This window comes from Contarinia nasturtii, unplaced genomic scaffold (assembly GCF_009176525.2).
Source record: "Contarinia nasturtii isolate CC-2019 unplaced genomic scaffold, AAFC_CNas_1.1 Cnas_scaffold_1426, whole genome shotgun sequence".
Classification (NCBI taxonomy): Eukaryota; Metazoa; Arthropoda; class Insecta; order Diptera; family Cecidomyiidae; genus Contarinia; species Contarinia nasturtii.
Genome location: NW_022198763.1, coordinates 1 through 16163, shown reverse-complemented (window position 1 = coordinate 16163; position 16163 = coordinate 1). Strand labels below are relative to the sequence as shown.

General features: G+C 34.7%; 7 protein-coding genes across 7 annotated transcripts; 4 read left to right on the top strand and 3 right to left on the bottom strand.

Moving 5' to 3' along the window:
- Positions 1-1498: 1498 nt before the first annotated feature.
- On the bottom strand, positions 1499-2258 carry LOC116346089 (polyubiquitin-like). The gene is made up of 2 exons (XM_031775994.1): positions 2064-2258; positions 1499-1972 (listed from the first exon to the last, which is right to left on the bottom strand). The coding sequence occupies exons 1-2, from the start codon at positions 2085-2087 to the stop codon at positions 1529-1531; spliced, it is 468 nt and encodes a 155-aa protein (XP_031631854.1). The 5' UTR covers positions 2088-2258; the 3' UTR covers positions 1499-1528.
- Positions 2259-2617: 359 nt separating this feature from the next.
- Positions 2618-3860, top strand: LOC116346088 (phosphoglycerate mutase 2). The gene is made up of 2 exons (XM_031775993.1): positions 2618-2859; positions 3039-3860. The coding sequence occupies exons 1-2, from the start codon at positions 2757-2759 to the stop codon at positions 3701-3703; spliced, it is 768 nt and encodes a 255-aa protein (XP_031631853.1). The 5' UTR covers positions 2618-2756; the 3' UTR covers positions 3704-3860.
- Positions 3861-4462: 602 nt separating this feature from the next.
- Positions 4463-6479, top strand: LOC116346084 (zinc finger protein 652-like). The gene is made up of 5 exons (XM_031775988.1): positions 4463-5266; positions 5329-5424; positions 5494-5571; positions 5643-5858; positions 5944-6479. The coding sequence occupies exons 1-5, from the start codon at positions 4556-4558 to the stop codon at positions 5983-5985; spliced, it is 1143 nt and encodes a 380-aa protein (XP_031631848.1). The 5' UTR covers positions 4463-4555; the 3' UTR covers positions 5986-6479.
- A 1413-nt stretch (positions 6480-7892) lies between these two features.
- Positions 7893-9715, top strand: LOC116346078 (SET and MYND domain-containing protein 4-like). Its single transcript, XM_031775981.1, has 2 exons — positions 7893-8004; positions 8078-9715. The coding sequence occupies exon 2, from the start codon at positions 8105-8107 to the stop codon at positions 9713-9715; it is 1611 nt and encodes a 536-aa protein (XP_031631841.1). The 5' UTR covers positions 7893-8004; positions 8078-8104.
- Positions 9716-9927: 212 nt separating this feature from the next.
- On the bottom strand, positions 9928-11190 carry LOC116346077 (zinc finger protein 782-like). The gene has a single exon (XM_031775980.1). It carries the CDS (start codon positions 11188-11190, stop codon positions 9928-9930), a length of 1263 nt encoding a protein of 420 aa, XP_031631840.1.
- A 1397-nt stretch (positions 11191-12587) lies between these two features.
- On the top strand, positions 12588-13824 carry LOC116346090. Its single transcript, XM_031775996.1, has 2 exons — positions 12588-13055; positions 13102-13824. The coding sequence occupies exons 1-2, from the start codon at positions 12588-12590 to the stop codon at positions 13822-13824; spliced, it is 1191 nt and encodes a 396-aa protein (XP_031631856.1).
- A 1011-nt stretch (positions 13825-14835) lies between these two features.
- Positions 14836-15602, bottom strand: LOC116346083. The gene is made up of 2 exons (XM_031775987.1): positions 15124-15602; positions 14836-15044 (listed from the first exon to the last, which is right to left on the bottom strand). Exons 1-2 carry the CDS (start codon positions 15536-15538, stop codon positions 14956-14958), a joined length of 504 nt encoding a protein of 167 aa, XP_031631847.1. The 5' UTR covers positions 15539-15602; the 3' UTR covers positions 14836-14955.
- Between the last annotated feature and the right edge of the window lie 561 nt (positions 15603-16163).

Here is a 16163-nt window from a genome sequence, read left to right as displayed (position 1 = left end):
CAGAGTCTTTCGCTAACGCACATTCTGCGGAAGTTTTGTGCATAAATTCTCATCCTTTCTAAAATGGTCCGCGTGCATATCAGAATCCAAATAATTTAAGAATTAAAATTTAACGAAAAAGAAATAACAGTTACATTCAGGAAAGTTATTTTTGTTTCGGTTCACTTTTAATCTGATTGTTGCATTAGAGCGTAAATTAAGCCACTTTTGTACAGAAAACCGGTAGTCAACATTCAAAAAACTTTGCATTTTTTTCAATTTTCAGCAATTTTGGAATAAAAATAATTTTTACAATACAAAACTTTTTGCGAGCACAATTTGAAGTGAACGAATTTTCACTGTTTGCACAAAACTAAGCGACAAATATTAAATAAATTGCAATTTATATCGATTAAAAAATTTCGGTTTGCAAATTTGTGCGTTTTTACACTGACAATAACGGAATGTCGATCAAATGGTAGGATGCTGAGAGTTTGATTTTCTCATTGAAATGCATGCGAAACACTTTCGATGTCTGCTTAAGCGAAACAATTTCGATGGAATTACGAAAGGGTTGCAACTTCTGGCATGCGATCACATACACACATAAAATGATAGGACACTCGATGGTGTATACATAACAAGGTATTTGAACGTAAGAGTGTGCGGGAATATTGACAAGTGAAACTTCATCTTCTCAAATGCTTACTGTATCTGTGTCTTCTTTGATCGGATATCATTTGATTTGACTTGTTGTGTTTTTCGATGTCGGATCTGACATGGAATGCGTCGATGCTTCCGTTGATCCATTGCGTTATGTTTTCGAACTTTCATCTTCAGAAAAACATTGTGCAATTACCACTAAACCTTTTAATTACGAAATCTACAGATTTTAACAAATAAATTATCGATTATTATCAGAAGACATATTCCTCGATCTGTTCGAAGATGAATTCAACATGATGACCAAATCAAATTTGAATATTGAATTTTTGTGCATGGATTCAACGATTTTACTACCGCCAACCGGTACCGCGCTTACTGGTATCGGATTCACACGGCGACTACCGTACGGTGAGGTTAAGAAGGACAGACGCGCGTATTCGAGCATATTTCTTACTGTGACAACTATGCCAGCAAATAAACTATGAAGAAGAGACGGTATTACCGTTGACCAATCACAGTACATGCATCAATATTGATAAAATTCTTGATTTGAGTGAGTTAATCTGGCAGAATGTTTGTTAGTTTGTTTGACCTCCCTGAACTACGCTTTGAAATATAATGAATTGTCCTATAGTCATCACACCGAATTTGACAGTTGGCCTCAACAAAAATCTTAACAACTTATAATACCGTCAAGCAATGTGGTTCAGGTGCATGAAAATGGAAATTCAATCTGAAATATTTGAATAAATTACAAGAAAATAACCACAAAGTTTGTATCATTTGGGAAAATGTGATTTTGAGTTTATTAATGTTTCAATTAACAAACAATACGATTCTATTAAGTGTTGTAATTGATGAACCGATGCAAGATTCGCAAAATTCAACAACCACGGAGGCGAAGATAAAAATGCACAGTACTATTGTTTTCAATACCGCACTCTTCTATTGTTTTGCCATCTTCGAGTTGCTTTCCCCTAAAAATCAAACGTTGCATAGTGACCGGAATATCTTCTGCTAACAAAATCTTTAGTTTCAGCATTTCGACTGTATCGGATGGATTGTGATTGACTTCAGTGGCCATGCCAAGACCATTACAGCATTTTATTGTCAAAGCTTTCCCAGTCAATGTTTTGACATGCACCCGACAATTGTTTGGCAATTTCGATATATCCGATTTAATTTGCTGTTTCAAATCATCAATTTGTTGTTTTATTGCTTTGATTTTAAGTTCACGTATACGTTCACTTCGGCGCAAAAGTTCATCATTACCTTCGTCACGTGTCTCTTTTTGCATATCTTCCAGTTCAGCCAATATTAAATACAACTGAAACGCAAATCACATCATCATTAAAATGTCTGATTTGGATTAATTCCTTGCAAAAACAAAATTAAATGAATCTAATACAATAATTTACCTCGCCAATTTTCTTGTACGACATTTTTGTGCCTGTTCTGGTTCCTTTGGAGAAAAAATTAGTAAAAATCTTACTATCCAATTTCAGTTCGATGTTGTGTTTGATCACAGTTTCAATCACAGTTGTGAAATGAGCACCAGTGCTTTGAATCGAGTTTGACGGTTGAATAATCACATCGACTTTGACATTTTGATTCAAATGAATGAGAAAGCGGTTGCAGCGACAACGAATAAGGCGAATAACATTAAGAACTTTTGCGCTGAAACATCTTTAGCAAGCCATTGTGCCACTAAACCTTTTAATTACGAATTCTACAGCTTTTAACAAATAACTAATCGATTATGAAATATTTTTGGTACAATTCTTTTGTGTCATCAAAAATATTTTTTTAACTCCAAAAACTATTTTCCACCAAAGAAAATAAAAAAGAGAATTGGCGCCAATTTCATATTTCTAATTGGGAATTTTTTTATCAATAGGGATTTCATTCAATGGTATGACGTTTAGTCGGCAACTTCATGTGAATTGTTGACTTTTTCATACCGACAGATATGACCTGAGTGTGTGAAGGTCAGTAGAATCGTTCGCATTCAGTGTGTTAAAGCCGTCAACTGTGTTGTGCTCGCAATTTCTTCAGCGTTAATTTTCATTTTGAAACTTTAAAAACCCGCAAAAATAAACCGAATAATAAGAATGGCTGGAAAATACAAGATTGTAATGGTTCGTCACGGTGAATCCGAATGGAATCAAAAGAATTTGTTCTGTGGATGGTTTGATGCCAATTTAAGTGACAAAGGTATGTATTAGTGCATTGATACTAGCTTACATAATAGTTTTGATTGATAAATTCATATAAATTTACTGTCATGCAAACAGAGTACATGTTTTTAAAATCGAAAATCGTTTTTAATAAATGTGATTTCGATTTCATTTGAAATTGCACAACATTAACATTGAATGTCATCATTGTTGCAGGCAAAGAAGAAGCCCTTGCCGCTGGCAAAGCTATCAAAGAGGCTGGTTTGAAATTCGATGTGGCTCATACATCGTTGTTGACCCGTGCTCAAAATACATTGAATTCGATTTTGCAAGAATCCGGCCAAACGGGAATTCCAATTAGTAAAACTTGGCGCTTGAATGAACGTCACTACGGTGGTTTGACCGGATTGGATAAATCCGAAACGGCAGCCAAATATGGTGAAGATCAAGTGCTCATTTGGCGCCGTAGTTTTGACATTCCACCACCACCAATGGAGGCCGATCATCCGTACAATGATGCCATCACCAAAGATCCACGTTATGCAGGCGATCCAAAACCAGAAGAATTCCCAAAATTCGAATCACTTAAATTGACCATTGCCCGTACACTTCCATACTGGAACGATGTCATCGTTCCACAATTGAAGGAAGGCAAAAAAATCATCATCGCTGCCCACGGAAATAGCTTGCGTGGTATTGTTAAACATTTGGATAATATGTCGGATGAGGCCATTATGGGCTTAAATTTGCCGACTGGCATTCCGTTCGTCTATGAATTGGATGAAAACTTCAAACCAGTCGTTTCGATGCAATTTTTGGGTGATGAAGAAACCGTTCGCAAAGCCATTGAAAGCGTTGCTGCTCAAGGCAAAGCCAAATAAATTCATTTTTTTTTCTTGTTCAATAAAACATCTTATTTGACGCTGGAAGCGTGATATAAATTAACATACTATTTATCATTCTGTAAGAATAAGAGATATTTATCAATAAATATTGTGCCATGATTTTGAAAAATGAAACATGATTGCACAGCAGAAAGAATGGGCTTTCTTTTGTAAGAAATTGGTTGCTTATTATGAGTTTTTTGTGCGTTAATTTACAGACGATTTTAAATGAGAAAAATAATTTGTCATCGCATAAGGTCATCTTTGTTGTAACCAAAGACACCGCAACTATGCTGATTTCTATACTTTTTTGGCGAGAATTTCCAAATTCATTGATTTTCAAGTGATTAATTTATCGGTGGTTTTTGATAAGAACCATAGAAGAGAACATTCAAGGTCAATCACACATGAAATATCGAGATCTCTAATATCTCGTTTGTATCAACATCACAAGTCTAGTACATATAAAACACACTGAAAATACTCAGACAATAAATTCATTCAAAGACAACCGAAAACAAAAATGAACACTTTTAAACGAAAAAACCAGTAAAACTCTTTCAAATGTGATTTTTTTTAAAAACAAAATTTAAAAACTTCTTCCATTAAAAAAATTACAACTGAATTTAAATGTCCCCGATACTTTTTATCAACTAAATAATATCCCATTCCAATTGGAATATTCACATATTCCAATCGCCGCTTCTGTCAAACATTGTTTTCAGTTGTCACTGGAAGAGAAAAAAATAATAATATTCGGACTGTCAACAAAGAAAGAAGCTATTTTGTTTATTTCCGTGTGCCGAAAAAACATATCGCTTAAAAAAATCTCAGTCAGAGAGTGTGAAAATGTGTATTGACGTGGCGGCTGGCAATCGAAAGCCGTATGGATTTCTCTTTAAAAATGATCTAAATGAATTTGTTTACAGTTGTAGTCGTTGTGATGAAGAGTTCAGTGCTGGTAATGATTTGGAGCATCATACCGTCGGTCATGATGTGAAAGAGGAGTGTGAATCGTTGCCAAATCAAGATTTGGTCATTGATTTAGAGCCGATTGAAGTGTTTTCGCCGAATTTTTCACCGACCGAAAATGTAAAAAATGAATCGATCCCATTGGATAGCAGTACAAAAGAGGAGATGGCCATTTATTTGCCGTTCGAATCACAAAAATTGGAGATAGCCATGGAGGATAAAGATACAGCGGCTGATGATGATGATGATAATGCATTTGAACCGCTTGCCGATGATTTTTCGTCATTTGAATTCCAAAATGATCCATCATCATCGTCGTCGGATGATGAGGACTTTTTCAAACCAACCACCAAGAAGAAATCGACGAAAAAAAGCAACAAAACAACGAAAGAATCCAAGAAAAAAACATACACCTGTGAAATTTGCTCAAGAATATTTACATCATTGGCACGAATTAAACAGCACATGTTTGCCGGGCATATTAAGAAAAAGAAACAAGCAAAACGACCGCTCAGCCCAACGTTGTGTACGTTGTGCGGAAAAACAATTAGAGACATGAAGACCCATTTGAAAATATTTCATTCTACGGTAATGCTCTTTGTGCCGGTTATCGGCTTTACACTAATTTTGTACATTTTTCTATGTTTTAGGAACGACCTTTTAAGTGTAATTTTTGTGAGGCCACATTTAAGCAAAAAGTGCATCGAGACACCCATGTTAGACAACATACGGGAGAAAAACCATATGTAAATAATGATTATTTTCCATTTTTGTTCTAATGCAAATTAAATCATGTTTTACTCGGTTTTACTTAGATCTGCCACTTGTGTGGACGCAGCTACCATGCACAAAGCGTGTTAAACGCTCATATGAACCGGTATCACCTGCATTTGGTTCGTATCCTCCAACATTTATTTTCAGTGTTGTCGGTTTATTTTTACTAATTTTTTCGGCTCTTTTTTAGAAACCACATAAATGTGATCGCTGTGGCAATGCCTATCGGCAGCTGTATGAACTGAGAGACCACATTAATTTACATCATCTAAACCAGAAGATGTATCCATGTGAAGTATGTGATCGACGATTCGGGACGAGAAAACATTTACACCAACATATGTTAAGCCACGGCGAAAAACGATTTCAGTGTAAATTTTGTGATCAAAAATTTGCCACCACATCGGTAATGACCTGGTTGTTTTAAATGAACAATTATTTGGTTTGATATTTTTCACAATATCTAATTTAGTTGATTTTGTCGTCTTTAGGGCCGGAGGGGACACGAAATTCGTAACCATGGTGCAATTTAAATATGCAATTTATTTAATACTGTCGACAAGATACAAGGCTCAAGCTAACTAGCCAGTTACTGTTATTGGTAGTTGTTATTGGTACATGACACAGTCACGTCGCTTTGACGAACGTTTTTATCACAGAAATTTCTGTATTTGATTGAAATCTAGAATCGAACAAAAAATACCATTAACAGCAACTAACCAATTAACCACAATTAACTAAATTAGGTCTGCTATCCTTTTCTATGCAATTTACTGTAGGATCTACAGTGTAGGTGTAGGTAGATGCAATAAGCAACAACAACACATATAAAATAAAAATCATATGAATAGAATATGATCGACGTCGACGATTAGACGAAAACATAAATGTCAAAGACAATATATAATTTTGAGTGCTGAAAAAAATTAATATAATCGAACGAAAATTTAATTGAATTCATTTGAAGCGCACATTCAATTGAACCGTGGTTTTTTTATTCATAGAATTTAAGCAGTGAGATTAGTGTTAATTGAAAATGAAATCAGCTTTATTTTTAAAATTATTTTATTTAAACTGGATTTTTTTTTTTGATTTTTTTTTACTTTAAGATTTTAAAAAACACAAAACATTATTTCTGTTTGAATTTGATTTTTTTAGTTGAATGTTGAGATAATAACGAAGTTAAAAAGTGTAAATAAAATTTGCTTGGTGATTTAAACATTTTAGTTACATTTAAGAAAACGTATTCATTTCATTCATCAATAATAATAATCATAAATACAAAATTTGTTACAATATATGTCCGAAATTGAAATAATTTAAAATATACAAAAAGTAATTTTCATGCCCTAGACAAAAGCCGCCTTTCATTTCGTAAATCAAAGGATTTTTGTGATCTTAATAGATCTCTTAATCAGTGCCATCATAAAAAAATACAAGGAATGATTGCTATATACCGCGGTTGCCACATCAACTTTTGTTTTTTGGAGTCGATCAAGGTATATTATGATACATTTTATGGATTGATAAGAGAAGATAAGAGTATAGAAAAATGTGAGGACCTCTTTTATTTAACACAGATATTTATTTTTCAATTTTTTGGTTCTTTAGTTTGAGAATCAATTCAATGCCAATACATTTCATAACTCTATAAGCATTTTTGTTGATGGGTTTTTGGCGTACTTTGTTTGCTATCGCAAAAATTTAATTCAGAGCAGTAACAATATTATGTCTCACGAATTTATACAATAAACAAACATAATTATCGTTTTTAATTCCAAGAAATTTGCCATCGGAGAAATGATATCATCTAAATTAATGCGAAAAGTATATATTCAATTGCAAGCATTGAATAACAAACGATAATGTACTGCAGAAAAACAATCGTCGACACAAAAATTTGAAGAAAAAAAAATGAACTCAGAGCAAAGTCAAAGTTCTCGCTGCGTACAATTCTAGGGGGTAGACACAAACTAGAAAACAATAAAAAACTAAGAAAAATTAGGACTTATTAGGTCCTGTCAAATGCGATTTACTAAATAAAAACTAGGAAAAATTGGCAATATTAAAGCCCGTGTCTCCCCCTAGATACAATTGCATGAATATGACTCATTTATAATCCATTCGTTGCTGTTTATTTAAGAAAATAAAATAAACAAATGAAATAATCAAGTCTAAGCAGTCAATGGTTGCTGTGCACGGTGTATGAGAGAATCTGATGATGAAGTGTATATAAGGCGAACTTTTTTGGGTTTTTTTTGCATCGAAGAATATGTTTATGCACATACAATCCTTTACGCAGAGTTTTAAATAAGAAAACAATACATGCACAACTACCGATTTCATATCGCAACGCACCAATACAATTCAACAAGTTATTGGTAAGTAATATGCTGACAATTACAGTTTTTGTTTTCAATAATGAGCAAGTGATTCCACAATACGGTCGAGCATTTCATTCTCTTCGCATAACTTCAGTGGATAAGAACTATTTTTGAATTCAGTGAGAATTTTCCACCAATAATTTCTGCACTTTATTATAGATTATCTCGGTAAGTAAAACAACACAATTTGTGTATTTTATGAATTTGAATGTGTTCAGTAAGTTTTTGGCGTTACTTTCAGAAAAGTTCAAATCATTTCTATTGCATAATGTTGTGGAAAAAAGAATCGAATCAACCAACTGCGCTGTACGTGGATCTATTTGCAAAGACGCCAGTGTCAATGATTGATCGTGCACTTCAAGCATTCAGCCAATATTCAAACCCCGCCAAAAGTAATCAAACTGCGCTTCAAAAGCGAATGCAGGGAAATGCATTATTTGACAAGAGAAAATGGGCCGAAGCGATGGAAAAATACAATGAAAGTCTTTGTTTTGCCATTGTTGGATCGAAGCACATTAGTTTGGCGTATGCGAATCGTGCTTCGTGTTTTTTGAAATTAAAACTCTACAACGAATGTCTCATTGATATTGAACTTGCCAAAAAATCTGGCTACCCACGTGAATTGATGTCAAAATTGAATAAAAGAGAAAGTGATTGTTTGAAATGTTTGGCCGGTTGTTTGACATTTCGCGATGCAAATCCAGAATTACCAGCATTCAATCAGAAGTTAAGTTTTGATGCCGATGAAAATGTTCCGTGTATGGCGAACGTATTGAGCGTGAATCGTAATGAAATGGGCAAATTATCGACGATTGCGCAACAAGACATTGATGTGGGTCAAACGATTGTTATGGGAAAAGCATTTTTGGTCTATTTATACAGTCGCTTTGGATGGAAATGCAATAGTTGCTTGAAAGACAACACTAATTTGATGCCATGCAGTAAGTGCACGGTGGCAATGTTCTGCAGTGACGAATGCCAAAACAATGTTCTTCATAAGGACGAATGTGGCCTGAAGTTTCACACCGACAAACAACAGAATGGTCTATTGTTGAATGAGATACGACTTCTTTTGATTGCCATGAATATTTTTGATACCGTCGATGAGTTGATGAATTTCGTTGAAGATGCCGTCAAATGTGACAACATTCCGATTTCATTAGTGGATGATCGTTCAAAGTATCGCATGTTTCTCAAAATGCCAATCAGCATTAAATTTGCACAGAAACCAGATTTTCTATTCATCGTTTACAGCATATACAAAGCATGCTTGAATGTCAAAAAAATTTCCAAGCAATTTGATACGGTGCATCGTCGTCGTTTTTTGATGCATTTAATCAGTCAACATACGCAGATTACGAATTTCAATTCGAATCATGTAAGCTCTCGGCCGAAAGATGAAGTGGATTTCTATCAACAAATCGGGTTGACGTTGAATTTCTTCAATCATTCTTGTGCACCGAATGTTTCTATGAATGAACGAAATGGCAATTCGGTATATGTCACCATTCGTCCAATTAAAAAAGGCGACGAATTATTCATTTCGTATTTTAAATTTTTGCTGCAACCAAAACATGTACGCCAACAGTGTCTTTGGAATGAAAAACATATTAAATGCAACTGCATCCGTTGTTCAACTGTATCCACATCATCTGCGGTTCAACGACAACTTTTGACTTTAGACCCGAGCTTCAGGTTGATTCTGTCTAATGCGTCGAAATTGACGCCGTACGACTACTCGAAGATTGAAGAGACCATTGATAAATGCATTACTTTTTTGCGGAAATACGGTGATGAGGATTGGTGTGATGAAATCGCAAAAATTGTCGACGCCTACATAAACACATTGCAGTGCCAAATTTCACGGCCAGTTTACTAAAACTTTTTTAAAAAATTATTTTTATTTTTCATTAATTTTCATTTCAAATAATTTCAACTCTGAATTTATTTTAGTTAAGATTTTTTTTATTCAAATAAAGAAAACTTGGCTTAGTTTTAACATTCATTTTAAAATAAAACAAGTTTAAATCAATTTTCAGATCATTTTCTTAATTTTCTTTTATTCTTAACAAAAAAATTAAATAAAACTGTTCACTTAGTTTCATTGCCAATAAATTTTATAATTTTATGAACTAATTTCTCGTGTTTTTGTCGATTTTCCCAGAGTTTAAATTTCTTCTCGCAATATCTGCATGGCAACGTCTTATCTCCGTGTGTAAATTTATGAATACGTAAGTACCGTTGTGATGCAAATGTCTTCTGGCAAATGTCACATTGAAATGGTTTCTCGAGAGTATGACACGCATTGACATGATCACGTAGCCTATATGCTCTACTGAATGATCGATCGCATGTGTTCACAGTGCACTGGAACTTTTTGACCTCTTTGTGTACCTGTTCATGATGTCGCCACGTTGACTGATCAATAAACGACTTTCCACAAATAACACATAGCCACGGTCTTTCACCGGTGTGTTTTCTCATATGAATCACCCGGCTCATATTGACTTTGAATGTTGCATCACAAAAATCACATTTGTACATCGGTTGCTCGGAATGATATTTTTCCATGTGTGCCTCATAGTTTCTCGGGCATCTTTTACATTTTTCGCATTCTTTCTTATTTTTTGGCGGCAGATGACCGTTTTTCAAATGTTTGATTGGGGCCGCGTTGCCATCGAAACTCTGATCGGGGCACATTTCACACAAAATTACCCCGGATGCTGGTCGACCTCTTTTCTTTTTATTATTTTCGATTTTATTCGTGTTATCGTTGCTGTTGACTTCCTCGGGTTGGTCGACTTGTACTTTTGGTGGTGTCTCTTCATTGTTACTTTGAATTTTCCTATTTTTCGATCCTGGCGGTCGTCCTCGGTGTTTTTTATGACATGATTTTTCAGTTTCTAATGATCCTGGCGGCTTCTCATCAATGTTTTGTTTTGGCGGCATCTGTGTGGTTTGGTTTTCATTAGTTTTCGTTTCAGATTTTCCACAATTCAAATGTTTTTCGGCGATTAAATTTTCATTTCTTGTGTTATAACTGCTTTGAAAATCAAACAATTCAGCAATTGGTGTGTCAGAATGTTCCCACAATTCATCAACATTCTGTGTGGTTTGTTCGATTTTGATTGAATCCGTATCACAGCTGAATTCATCCACAAAAATCTCATCTTTCACAATTACGTCTTCGTTGTCATCTCGATGCTCCGATTTGTGCAAATTATAACATGAATCGGATAGAATATGTACTTCCAAATTGGGTCCCGAATCAAATTGGTTCTGGCATTTTTTGCAACAGTAAATGAATGTATTCAAGTCATCCAGTAGCAAAAATCCACAGGCTTGATGTAACATATGGTCCGTCAAACACATTTTGCACACAAATCCGTGGTTGTTTAAATTTAATTTTCGTAAATTTTGATGCTATTTTCTGTTTGTGTCCCGTTTATAGACGATTTTGGTCAATCCGTGACAAGTTGTTTGTATTTCACTGAAATTGCCGATGAAATGTCAAATCAACCTGGAATGACACATGTGAAATGACTGAAAATTGAAGTTTGAAATTCAGAAACACTGGAAAATGAATATAAACAAATAAGCTTCTTAAGAAGAGAATTCTCTATCGATGAACGAGTCAAATTCTTATAATTGACTTATATGAACTAATTCGTTGTCGCCAAAATTCATGTTGGATAAAAAAATAAGGCATTTTTGAATTCAATTTTTTTTCGGGGAAGTGAAATATGTACGATATGTTCGCGACGTATTTTGTTTATTGTTTCAAGAAATCATCCCATTCTAGTAATAGTATTGCCTAACAAATTATTTTTAAAGCAAACATTTATCGTTTATAGTTCCAAGAATTTGCCGGTGAAGAGATGAGATCATCTTTGTATATACGGTCTACTTATTGCGATACAATTTCGTCGCCACATCGCGCCACATAAATCGATACAATTTACTTCAAACCATACAAGTCGACACTTCATCGCATGTATTAAGAAAAGAAATAAACAAACGGAATGATCGAGACTAATTATAGAGAGTACCGCAAAGTTAAATCCATTTTAACGATAAATTATAATGTAAAACTGCTGTTTATTGACTGTTTATTTATTTTTAAAAAAAAGCGCTTATGCTACAGAATCCTTTTGTGTTGAAAAAAAGCGAAAGAAGAACAGAAAACTCAATACATGCACAAGTTTTGCAGCACAACTACTATTAAAGAATTTCTTGTCGCGTATTCATGACGTAAGTCAAAAACTGTAAAAATGTATTAACAACGACAGTTTTTGTAAGTGTGTGGCACACTGTGTGCTTCGATAAATTCTCCATTCGGCTTCAGTCTGTAATACAATCTTCAACGAACGAGTTTGTGACCACAGTCTTCGTTATTTTGCAAGCATAATTTGATTCAATATAAGAAAGTGAGGAAAATTTGCAATAAAAATTGATCAACCTTAAAATATCAAAAAATATTTTAATTTTTTCTTCGTTTTTTGGTGAATCCCTAGCAATTCTCGTAATTGGATTTCGAGCAGTGGTTCAATTTTTGTGTTCCAACCCCATTAAAAATTCGGTAGTATGATTTTTTTGATATATTTGTTGAACAATATTTTAGTTTTGTCATTAAATTAATTATTCCAGAAAAACAATTCTCAAAAGTAAAAAAACTCGAATAATGCTGTGAAAAAAAGAGTCAAACGCAAATGATGCTCTCTACACGAACATCATTGCGTCGTTAAGCCAAAATGCGTTGCGGGCAAAAATATGGCTATCCTGAACGCTTGATGCCGAAATTGGTTAAACGAGAAAGGAACTGTCGCGAATGCCTTGAAACCGACTCTAAAGTACAATCCAATGTCAAATTAAGCTTTGAACCGAACGAAAAATATCCGAGTATGGCAAATGTATTGGAAGTTGGTCAAGATGGTAACGGTGGATATTCAGTGGTAGCGAAGGCGGACATTGATGTAGGGAAAACGATATTAGTTGAACGTCCCTTCCTTGCTTATTTGAACATACGTTACGGTTGCAAATGTAACATTTGCTTGAAAAGTAATGTGAATCTAGTACCGTGTCCCAAGTGTTCCGTTGCAATGTTCTGCCACAAAGAATGCCAAGGAAGTTTTCTACACGAATATGAGTGTGGCGTCAAATTCATGGAAGACATCGATGAGAATATTTCACGAATGTCATCTTTGCGATTAATGTTGCTGGTCATTCATATGTTTTCAAATGTTGACGACTTAATGGATTTCGTAGAAAAAACGATTAGCAGCAATTCAAACGAGTTACCCATTTCTCAAACTACGCATTGGACCAAATGTGGCAAAAAATCTGGATTTTCCATGGTTCATTTCAAACATTTATAACCTACTCATTGAAATACCAAAAATCAAGGCAATGTTCCAATCGATGAAACATAGACGTTTCTTAATGCACCTTATTGGTCATCATGCTCTGATTGTGAAGAACAATAATTGTCATTCAGTAATGACAACATTTTCACCTCAATACCACTTGTATAAGCTAAGCGGAATAACAGCAAATTACTTCAAGTCATCATGTCTACCGAATGTTTTCGTGGGCGATTGTGGTGGTAATTTAGTCGGCAGCACTATTCGACCAGTTAAGAAAGGTGAACATTTGTTGACTGCACCTATCCCAAATTTAATGAAGCCGAAATCGGAGCGACAACACATTTTGTGGATCGTAAAACAAATTACGTGCAAATGTGTACGATGTGAAGGACATACAGCTTCACCGGAACAATGTTTGGAGATAAGTCTTGATCCCAGCGTATATAGCATTAGATCTGAATACCCAAGATTGAATTTCCGAAATGTTGAAGAGGTACAAGCTTTTGTGAAGAAGTGCGGCGAAGTTTTGACCAAATACGGTCACATTATGTGGTGCCATGAACTTGGTATGGTATTAACCATGTACATGTCCATTCTGAGCAGACAAAGCTTTTTTCTATCCTGAATTGACAATTTTGTAACATATTAATAAGATAATATGATCAACATTTCAAAAGTAAAAAAAATTAACAATCGAAAAATACCAATTTTAATTCAATCGATATAATTTGACACAATGTCTCATTTTTTGTAAAACTTTCAAAAATAAAGTTATCCATAAATGCGTTAAGATGAAATAAAACGAAGGGTAGTTTTCTCTCTTTCTACACATTCTGTTTTGTATTTGTAGTTATACTTGTAATCTTTTACGTAAGTAAACAAAACAAATAAAAAGAATCTTTGAACATTCAAGAGAGAATCAGAAAACAATTGCAAACATTTTTGAATTATATTGCCTGGCGCAATTACGCGCAAAAAATCTCATTCATATCAATCTTCTTCTGAACTATGACCACACAACGTTTGCACAGCTACATACTTTGTTTGTTTTATGATTAGTCGGTATAGATTTTATTTATTTTAGTTACTAGAGTTTGATTTGCTACGTCGATTCGTTATCACTCCAAATTCACAGCCATAGTCAATCTAATTGCATTAACAGCATACTGAACGAATTTGAAGAGCTTAGTCGTTAACTGATCGCTGAAGTGTTGACTTGAAAAATAAAATACAAATCTTTGTTAAAATGGAAAAATTTGGACTTTTATTTATTGCTGTAATCTGTGTGATCCAAGTGAGTAAAACTGTTTTGAAATCAATCGTATGATCATTTTGAATTAGTCGAAATTAAATCAGTTAACACATTGTTCATTTATTCATATTAACTGAATAACATTTGTGGAAAAGTCTAGTGTATTCTCTCTCATAGAATTTCTCTCATAGAATTTCTAGGGTGTTTCCCATATCTGTAAATAGAAAAATGGTATTTATTAATTCAAAGTAGGCAAAATTCTATGGTAGTTAATGGCATTTATACAACGAAGCGATTGATGGTAGCACTTCCCGAAGCGAAAAACAATTGTCACGTCTGAATATATAAATGCAATCGAATAATGAAAAATACTCACAGAAAAACAGAGCCTTGATAGTACTTCCTCGAAATGCTGAGACACAACAGTCAAGTCTCAGTTAGTGTAACAAAATTACAATATTAATTTTTAATTAATTTTCGAGTTAAAATGGTGATTGGTTATGCTTAAGGCTGTTGATTATTTTGAACTGCTTGTTGTCGACGTGGTCTCTGCAATGTTAGCGGGATATCCAGTCCAAACAGGTTACAATGTCCTATAAAAAAATACAAATGTCATTTAACACAGACATAACACATCTATAATATGCAAATGTCCATTTCTTATATACATACCTTTGATGAGAATGCATTTGGCGGCCACGATATCACGATCCCAAGTTGTCTGATGCACAATCATTGGTTGTTGCTTGTCATCGATTTCCGTCATACATTCATCATCGACTGCACACGGTTGTTGAGCGACCTCTCCATCGATTCCCGCTGCATTTTCATCATCAACTGCATGTGGTTGTTGATCGACTTTGACGTCAGCATATTCCAATACACCACTCACTGCGTTTACTTGCCATTTTTTTGGATACACGGCCACCTTAGACAGTAAACGATCAGCTATAATGTCGAAATCATGCTCAGTCATTTCACCTCGAGCCAGAAATACCGCCAAACTCTCTTCAATATAAACTTTGTTATACTTTAAACGCCGTTTGCTGAGCTGTGCCACGATTTTCGATGGTAAAAAGTTAGCCATGATTGAATTTGGCACCGGTGCACAATTTTCACAAACTTTGAAACGGTTGCTTTTGGTGTTTGGATCGAATCGTCTGCCACATTTTGCGCATGTCTGTGATGTAAAATACTCATCGACTTTGCGCACGACACAATTGCCACGTTTTCGAAAACCTTTCAAAAGTTTGCGTGTACCGGGACAGCGCACATGCTTCTTAATGCGTATTGGCGAATTTGGTGACATGTCGGCGTTGCCCAAATGAATCAAAGCTGCTTGATGATTAACCAAAGTGCCGCAAAGTTTATCTATAGTACTATTGGACTCAACATACTTGTCAAACTTCAAGCGCGCATATTTTGATGTAGTGTACACGTCCATTCCTTTCTTGAGCATTTTTATCCGATGGCAAATGTAATCAGTCCAAAGTGTACCAAGCGGTGATGGCATTCGCTGGTATAGCTGTCGATTGTTTCGATCATTTTGCTCATCCAAAGTGAACTGCTTCGTCCAGCGCTTGGCCTTTTTGTCGCGCATTTTATATTTCGTGAGCCAATGGTACTTTTTACTAGATGTTTTCAAGTTGACCTGAAATTAAAATTAAAAAAAAAATCAATTGAAAATTTTGTTTGTTTGCTTCGTTCACGTA

What these genes read in the sequence shown, in the direction of transcription:
- LOC116346089 (XM_031775994.1), bottom strand. Translation starts at nt 2,087, where the DNA reads ATGTCGTACAAGAAAATTGGCGAG. An exon ending in CGTACAAGAAAATTGGCGAG is followed by an intron (nt 1,973 to 2,063) that starts GTAAATTATTGT and finishes TTTGCGTTTCAG; the next exon opens with TTGTATTTAATATTGGCTGA.
- LOC116346088 (XM_031775993.1), top strand. Translation starts at nt 2,757, where the DNA reads ATGGCTGGAAAATACAAGATTGTAATGGTTCGTCACGGTGAATCCGAA. An exon ending in TGCCAATTTAAGTGACAAAG is followed by an intron (nt 2,860 to 3,038) that starts GTATGTATTAGT and finishes TCATTGTTGCAG; the next exon opens with GCAAAGAAGAAGCCCTTGCC.
- LOC116346084 (XM_031775988.1), top strand. Translation starts at nt 4,556, where the DNA reads ATGTGTATTGACGTGGCGGCTGGCAATCGAAAGCCGTATGGATTTCTC. An exon ending in TGAAAATATTTCATTCTACG is followed by an intron (nt 5,267 to 5,328) that starts GTAATGCTCTTT and finishes TCTATGTTTTAG; the next exon opens with GAACGACCTTTTAAGTGTAA. An exon ending in AAAAATTTGCCACCACATCG is followed by an intron (nt 5,859 to 5,943) that starts GTAATGACCTGG and finishes TGTCGTCTTTAG; the next exon opens with GGCCGGAGGGGACACGAAAT.
- LOC116346078 (XM_031775981.1), top strand. Translation starts at nt 8,105, where the DNA reads ATGTTGTGGAAAAAAGAATCGAATCAACCAACTGCGCTGTACGTGGAT.
- LOC116346077 (XM_031775980.1), bottom strand. Translation starts at nt 11,190, where the DNA reads ATGTTACATCAAGCCTGTGGATTTTTGCTACTGGATGACTTGAATACA.
- LOC116346090 (XM_031775996.1), top strand. Translation starts at nt 12,588, where the DNA reads ATGCGTTGCGGGCAAAAATATGGCTATCCTGAACGCTTGATGCCGAAA. An exon ending in CTTTGCGATTAATGTTGCTG is followed by an intron (nt 13,056 to 13,101) that starts GTCATTCATATG and finishes TGGATTTCGTAG; the next exon opens with AAAAAACGATTAGCAGCAAT.
- LOC116346083 (XM_031775987.1), bottom strand. Translation starts at nt 15,538, where the DNA reads ATGGCTAACTTTTTACCATCGAAAATCGTGGCACAGCTCAGCAAACGG. An exon ending in CAAATGCATTCTCATCAAAG is followed by an intron (nt 15,045 to 15,123) that starts GTATGTATATAA and finishes ATTTTTTTATAG; the next exon opens with GACATTGTAACCTGTTTGGA.